The sequence below is a fragment of the Branchiostoma lanceolatum genome, chromosome 12 (assembly GCF_035083965.1).
Source record: "Branchiostoma lanceolatum isolate klBraLanc5 chromosome 12, klBraLanc5.hap2, whole genome shotgun sequence".
In the NCBI taxonomy this organism is placed as follows: Eukaryota; Metazoa; Chordata; class Leptocardii; order Amphioxiformes; family Branchiostomatidae; genus Branchiostoma; species Branchiostoma lanceolatum.
The window spans coordinates 11,704,504-11,712,608 of NC_089733.1; the positions used below are offsets into that span (position 1 = coordinate 11,704,504).

Sequence of the window (8,105 nt, forward strand, 5' to 3'; positions counted from 1 at the left end):
TACTCCATACGACGCCTTACGAATAACAACAACTGATAGCGTATTCAATTATTCACCCTTTTGAGTGCAGTCCTTATTATTCTACATCTTTATTCATGGTCAGGCGCCCGTATCGTGGCGACGAATGCCACGCTGTTTTTCCTCCCCTTTAGGGGATACACTTGATTTAAGATGGCGTCATTGTTCCCCTTTCAAGGATGGTTGGAGTACATCTTTATCAAAACAAGGGTGCATTAGGGCCATTCTAGGGTTGGGATTGAGACACAGCTGGCTGACTGTTGCGATAAATGTATCTCGACTGTGGTGTTGGAAAGAGGGTATGACAACAGTTTGTCTTGGGTAGAACACGTTATTAGGAACCAAGCAGATACTAGAGGGACTCGAGACGTCAAGATAGTCCTTTCTCCGTAAACGTACACACACACTCACACGCACACGCAAACACACAGAGAGACACAGAGAGAGAGAGAGAGGAAACAAACACACACAGACACAGACACACTCTCGCGCGCACACACGCACGCACACACGCGCGCGCGCGCACGCACGCACTCGAGAACAAAAACGAAAATTCGTTTTTCGTATACTTGTTTTTATTTTGAACACAAAATAAAGGAATTAAAATCATTTTAGTCTTGCCACTACCTCCTTCCACAAAGCTTGGAAATATGCAAGGAGTTGATATAGTATGATGATACGAAATGAAAATTTTCTACATAGTCTTGGATGAAATCACAACCAATGATACAGTAATCAACAAGAATGTTAACATGTTCTTCAACATTCTAAAACAGAGACATGCCAGTAGCTGACAGTAATCAATTGTTAAGCTACATATCAACTTTGTATCTAACTTTCTGTTACCACCTATGGAACCATGAAGGGTGTTAGTATTTCTGCTGTTGGCCTCTGATGTGCTATTATAAAAGGCGTTCTTGTACCTTGCTTGTAGAAAAATTGACACTGTTGCAATTGCCTACAGCAGTGGTGACCAAAAAACTCTCTCCCCCTGTTTCTTTACGTTCTTACTCGTCTAAAACACAGACACGACAGCGGCTAGCAGGTGTCGGTGCCGGTGTGGTGACCATCGGGTCGGCCGAGTCGGACGCTCGGTGCCACCTGTCGCCCTGTCCCGCAGGCTTGGTGCAGGTTCCCGTGGTACCGTCACACTGGATCACGGGGATGTCCAGGTACTTCCTCAGACAACTGTCCGGGTCTCCGAGAAACGGGCCGCTCACTCCAGTATCAGTTGGCTTCTGTGTATATAAAAAACAAACGGATAAAGTCAAAATTAGTCCAGTCACTGACGAAAGATGGCGGAAGGAAAAGCGTTATGACAGAATACTATACTAGTATTTGAATAAGCATGACTCAGACGGGTGTAACGTTTCATCAATTTGCAATTTGAGTAAATAACGAACCTTCTTGAAGCTGTATCCGGTCCAGCCACTCCTATATCCGGTAGGGCAGTCGGGCACGTGGTCTTTCTGACTGTGGATGGCGATGACCCGCGCATGCGCCTGGCACACGGTGCATCGACTGACGGCCGAAGCCAGTACATCATCGGTCACGTGTTGTGACGTAGGCAAGGCCTCGCCTGACGTGAGCCACAGTGTCTTTTGTGTAGACTGTTCGCTGCAGACCTTCCCACCGCAAACTGTGACAGGGGTCACGCTGAAATACGGCAGACAGGACCCTGCAGACCCTGTGTAAAAGCAAGAAGGTAAAGACAAAGCAGGTCAAACTCAGAGTGGGATGCTGTCTTTGGATCCAGAGGGCGAAGGTTCGAGCCCCGCTCGGTACGACTGCTTGGGGTTGCATTCGTCTTTTCGGATGAGGGCATAAAGCCGGGGCCCTTCATATGGCGGTGGCCTGATCAGGCGTCAAACATTTGCACGTAAAAGAACGTTAACCCAACGCGCTTATGAGAAGACCCGGTGTGCTTGGCAATATATAGAAGTTCCAAAGCCGCATTGCACTATCAGCTATCCGAAAAAAGCAAAATGTATTACTGTACAAGAATATAAGTAAGTCACATCGAAAAAAAGAGGCTTTATGAAAAATTTACGACTGATGTTTACAATAGAAAGGAATGACACTAAAATCTTACGAATTTGTCAAAATAAATTTTCTGTTTATGACATAATGAAACATCAAGTTCTAGTAATCTTTCAACGTAAAGCAAAATATGGTAGCCGCCATGCGAAGTACACTGGAACTACAAGGCTATGCTTGCATTGTCCTCCATTGTCTATACTGTAAAGGATTTGTGGTTTCTTAGCGTACCGAGGTCCTGATCCGGGTCGAAGTTGCTGTCTGTTAGCTCGACAAGGCTGTATCCGTTGTACACTTCCGTCAGACCACAGGGGCATGCCGGGATGTCCTTGGTCTGGCTGTGTATGACGGTCAAAATGGCGGATCTGTCCGCTGGGTTTTTGCCACCTGGCACGTCTGCGCATGTACGTTAAGATACTCTGTTACTGGACGGTAGACTTTATTTATAACACATACATTTACCAGTTTTATACTAAAGAGAGAGTTCACATCTATCCATAGCAAATTGATAAATGCATCAGAAATATTGTAAATATCAAAGAAGAAGACTATAGTATATATTGACATAAATGGAAATTAAGAAAATATGAATGCATCAATTGAGTAATACCACATCACATATTCTTGCTGTTGGCCCCTAAAATGATTCAATTTTCTTTATTCTTTAAAACTAATATGCTAAACAAAAGTACCACATATATCCGCGCGAATAAATCAATAGATGCAGTAAAATATTGTAAACGTTACAGAAGACTCAATAGTATGTCAAACACAAACCACACATCGTCGTGATGTATATATTTTGCACCAGAACCTGGAAAACAGCTACTAGCGCACTGGCAAAATGGGTAAACTCATAGATGTGAAATGTACTAACCTGGCCTCCCTGCGTGGTCGTCACTTTGTGAAGCGTTCTTAGACGTAGCCTTCCCACCGACGGGATAGGGGAGGAAAATGATGATCTTCCCTGGAGAACCAGCAGGGCCTGGAAAACACGAAAGGAAACATTTCTATCAATGATATACAAAATTACATTTTTCTGAAGCCAGCCCAGTGGGAAACACCAGTTTAGATACCAACCAGTTAATGCACGGACACTCCTTTCCCCCGCTATGAGGTCCTTACCATTTTTAAGATATGTTTCAGTTTCATGATCAGTCAGTTCCTTTGAAAGGAGGTACGGGCGACCTACTCTTCTTCCGGCATTGGGCCGTGGGGGATGTTTTCCATCTAGTTCATATAGTATCATCTATAGTATCATCTATAGCATCATCTACATTATCTATAGTATCTCCTATAGTGTCATCTTTAGTGTCATCTATAGATAATAATCCACTTTAGATGGTAGGTTCCCAACAGGCCTCAGATTTGTAGGATTTCAATATGCTTGTCATTATATTTCCTCACCTGTATCCCCCTTCATTCCTGCAATCCCCGGCACGCCATAAGGTCCCCGTATTCCCGGAGGACCGGGGGGTCCAGCTGGACCTTAACATGGGAACACGTCGTTAGAATATGGTCCTTAATTAACATGCGTGATTAAACCGTGAAGGACTAGCATGATCATGTCTTACAATCTTAAGTAAGGATGATTCTAACGTAACGGACGTTCACCTAAATGAAATCTACAATACGCTACTTGTAATTATGTCATTCAAATTTACCATTATCGTCCTCTCGACGAGAAGGTTCATCATCTAGGCAAGAATGGTTAAAAGTCGTAGTTAACAGAATAGCGATGACAGCCGAAATCGTTTTTATGCAAAACTATTAGGATAGAAGGAAACATTTTACGATATCGATATGGCACGATAAACGATAGATCTCTACCGGCCGGACCGATGATTCCCGTCTCTCCTCGGTCTCCCTTCTCTCCTCTCGGGCCGGTCGGTCCCACTGTGCAGTTTCCCGGTGGGCCTATGGGCCCTTGGACTCCTTGAGACCGACACAATAAAAAGAAATTACATAATCACACAATATCTCAATAATGTTAACCATATTTATAGCAATTACACATTTTTCAAAATATCATAGCTATGTCTTCAATATGGACACATTTCTTCTTACTAATCTATTTGTAAATTTCATCCATTCGAATATTTATTCATTCACCGTACCTGGTTCCCCTATTATGCCGGGTTCTCCTTGCAAGCCAGGCTTTCCGGGTGGACCTAGAAAAGACGGGGGAAATTAGGAAAGGTATTTTTTCTCCCACTTCTTTTTTTTTTTCAATATCGGCGCCTGCAATGCTTGAAACGTCAATGCTTATTCATATGACATACCAATAGGTCCGACAGGCCCAGGTTGCCCCTTCTGTCCTCTCTGTCCCGCTTCACCTGGTTCGCCTCTGTCGCCTTGGGGGCCTTGGATTCCTTTGGAGAGAGCAAGAAAAAGATAATGTTAGATGCGTCAGCCAACCCTATATAGTTTTACACAAAAAGGATAGTTAACTAGCATTGTGCGTCATTTCAGAAGCCGTTGGTTTCTACAAAGTTTAACACGGATTGGCTACAATCTATAGCTACTTGTAATTCATTCATCTATTCATTTCATCTCAAGACATATGGGTTGCCCCATCAACTTGATTTCAAAGAGGTTGTCTGTAATGTCTAAAATAGCTGATTATAATATCTATCTACCTTTTATTTCCAGCACTGGGCAAACCATATACCATAGATATCGATACTATTAGTTGATTGCAGAGTCTAATCGTTGCAGTTTTGTTTAATATCGCTAGATGTCGCTTGTGGTAGGGCTCTCGATAACATGGCGTTTCAAATCTTTACTCACCTTGCATCCCCATGGGCCCAGGAGCTCCACTTGGTCCAGGTAAGCCTGGCGCTCCGATTGGTCCTACTGGCCCAACATCACCTGTTACAAGAATATTTTAAGTCCCCGCGTTAAGAATTGGCTTGGAAACTGCATGGAAGTAGTAGCCTTTTATTTGACTACGGTAGCAAAAGTAAAAATTGCTGCTTTGTTTTTTTTAATACCAGTACTGTAGATCAGACGAGAATACCCGCTCTATGATCTAAACAAGCTTTTTTTACAACAACAAATATAGATTTAAACCTTTCTTTCTGTCAAAGGTTTGGGACTGTCACGCCATACTAGTAGCCATTTATTTGTCATTGATCGACCACACAAGCACACGCCATGCATTACGCGTAGATACGTTTTCCCGGTTACAAGGGAGAAGTGATTGTTAGAGCGCAATGCTAGGTAAAAGACGACGAAGACTTCCTGTAGTTTGCTAATAGGGGACAAACCTTTTTCTCCCATGGGCCCTTGCGGTCCCGGAAATCCTCGATGTCCTGGCTGTCCCTTTGGTCCCTGGTGTCCCTGTTCTCCTTTTGCGCCCTAAAGATTTGACATTCAAAAATAATAAAAATGTTCCATTTTACTTTAAGATGTTGCTTAAGCAGCTGAACACGTGAAATTCACGTAAAAAAATCCAACCATCTGCCACATGTTTAGCAATCCCCCTCTCACTGGACCCGCGGCACGTTGGCGACCTCGCTGCGACCGAGCGATTTGACAGCGCGCTAAACGAATTTCATCAATAAAAAACAATTCATTTCACGCTTTGTGTGATTTGATGTCGTTTTAGTCATACTTGTCCGTTTTGCGTGGTATTCCCATTGTAAAGTCAAGGCTAACTCAAATTCAATCTAGGACGCAACGCGTCGCGGGTCCAGCGAGAGGGGGGGGGGGGCTTAAGAAACTTTGATTAACAAAAAAGAGAAACAGAAACTGGGAGCCAAAAGTAAAGGAACTCTTTCAGTGGATAAGAACAAACCTTGGATCATTTTCTATCTTTACGGAAGTTAAGAAGCTGCACACGTACCATATGACCGGGGCTCCCCTTAGCTCCGGGCGGCCCTCTGGGACCCGGTGGCCCGGCGGGCCCTGGGGGCCCCTCGGGGCCAGGCGGGTAGGTGGGCTCCTCATCGGACTCTTCTGATAAAGGATAATAGCATTCATTCAACTTCATAAGGTCACGGTATCACAGCGTTGTATTAATCCGGACGTCATACAGAAAGATACCACCATTCGGCATTCCTGTGAAATCTTAGTTTTTAACTTTAAAGTCAATTCAGTCATGCATATGTTTATGACGTCTAGTAATACTCTCCTTACAAAAAACTTAGATTGAAAAAAAAGTATTTCTTCTCCTTTTTACCAGGAATACCCTTATTAAAATATGTCTTAATGTAACATTAACAAGGTTAAACGGTTTATTTACCCGAGGATCGCCTTCTCCCCCTTCTTCTAGACGCCCATCCTTGGGAAGTGGCTGGAGTAAGAAAGCAAGTGTAATATTGATACATACAGCTATCTAATTCGTGCTTGCATGCAACACGTGGAAGACTGTACAAGGTCCAAACTTTGCTGGACAAAGATATACAGACAAATGTAATCTTGTTCATAAAAGAAGTTTGATAAAAAGAAGGAAAAGATCGGAAGAACGAATCATTCTTACCCACAGCCTCTACAACAAGAAGACACAGCACAACGGCCAGAACCACAGATTTTGTCGCTGCCATGCTCCCTTCAGATGTGTGTGTCTTACAGAAACGGGAAGACTTCACACTTTTGGTAAAAGAGTTTTTCATCTATATATACTATTCCGAATGCCCCTGTGGGCGTTCTTCATTTGGGTTTGGGCTTGGGTGTTGGTCCAAGAAATCTTACGTCAGATTATTAAAAAGAGGAAGTGAAAAGGCGTTGGTTGCTTCCTTTAATTTCTTTCTTGCATGTCTGTAAGGAGAGTGGCCTTACATGGCCATGGTGGGCATGATGTCATTCGTTAATTTTGGCATGTCAGTCATGCACATTACTCAGCAATTTACAACGAATTCACGAGCTTCTATGGAAATATGCAACAAGACGCACTTCTTTGTTTGCTTGTAGATGTCTTTAAACTTTTTGAAACTTTAACGAGGCCCTCTAAGGTTTATAGAGAACTACGGTGGCTTCTCTACCCTGCTACATAAGGAACGCATTAAATACTCGACGTCGAAACAGATGCCACCTGTCTAGGATGTCTAAGATAACTTGTCGAAGACAAATAAATAAGCAGTATTACTTTGCCAACTTCCTTGTGAGTTTAAGGGGCTCTGCTCTCTTTTTCATTTTGACACGCGTTTTGCTTGATAACGAAATACGACTTAATACCAACATCTGTGAAAATTGATTCAAGAAAATATTGGTTAGAAATAAGTCTACATGTGAGTACTAATTCTGTGTCATCCACCCACGTTTTGACACAGTAGTTTTCTCACACGCGGCCCTTTAACTATCGTGGGCGTCATATGTCAAGAGATCACGACTGTAACGGGATAGCTCAGGTTGAGCATCCGGCATGCCTCGGGGCAAAGATGGCGGCTTGCAAGAAAAAGGTCACAAGAGGTTTGACCTTGACTGACCGGATTTGGTAGAATCTGTTAAACTGTTGTACAGATCGTCTGAAGGTGTGTGCATTGTGGTGTTGGAAAGATGTACACAAGTCCCAACTATCTATCTTAATCTCTTATAAAGTTGGAGGAAAAGTTTGACCTCCATGTCTATCTTGTCATACCTTGTATTTATTAGATCCTTTCCGCATAAACATCTAGAAAAATATTAACCAGAGTTTAAAATGTGAAGGGATAAAAACGCATGTACCTGTTATTTAGAAGCCGACTATCTCATGCAGAAGATACCTTTATATCAGTGTGCAGAGAAAAATAAGATACATTTTGTTTCTGGGAACTTTTATTAGAAATGTACAATTCAAGTTCAAGACACGTGCGAGAGCAAGTGAGTCACCGTACAGTGACTAGTGCTGTACCACCCCCGACCGTTCAAGCTTCCGTGTGGCCCGACGCCAACTAGGATCAACTAGGTCTTAACAAACCGGCTCTTTGCTATCTTTTGTAAAATTTGGAGCTAACAGCGAACGCAGTAGGGTGCGTTGCAGGAGACTTGGAAGTAAAGAACCCAAAACAATTTTCCAGAATCATGTCGGACTGCGTATATATACAAGACCAAACATTTCAGTCAGCTGG

The 8,105-nt window shown here is 43.0% G+C and overlaps 1 protein-coding gene across 1 annotated transcript; it reads right to left on the bottom strand.

The window, feature by feature from the left end:
- Positions 1-581: 581 nt before the first annotated feature.
- Positions 582-6,694, bottom strand: LOC136446561 (collagen alpha-4(IV) chain-like). Its single transcript, XM_066444995.1, has 13 exons — positions 6,539-6,694; positions 6,302-6,352; positions 5,903-6,015; positions 5,325-5,415; positions 4,846-4,926; positions 4,338-4,427; positions 4,173-4,226; positions 3,886-3,990; positions 3,463-3,543; positions 2,933-3,040; positions 2,287-2,451; positions 1,422-1,705; positions 582-1,256 (listed from the first exon to the last, which is right to left on the bottom strand). Exons 1-13 carry the CDS (start codon positions 6,669-6,671, stop codon positions 1,026-1,028), a joined length of 1,587 nt encoding a protein of 528 aa, XP_066301092.1. The 5' UTR covers positions 6,672-6,694; the 3' UTR covers positions 582-1,025.
- Between the last annotated feature and the right edge of the window lie 1,411 nt (positions 6,695-8,105).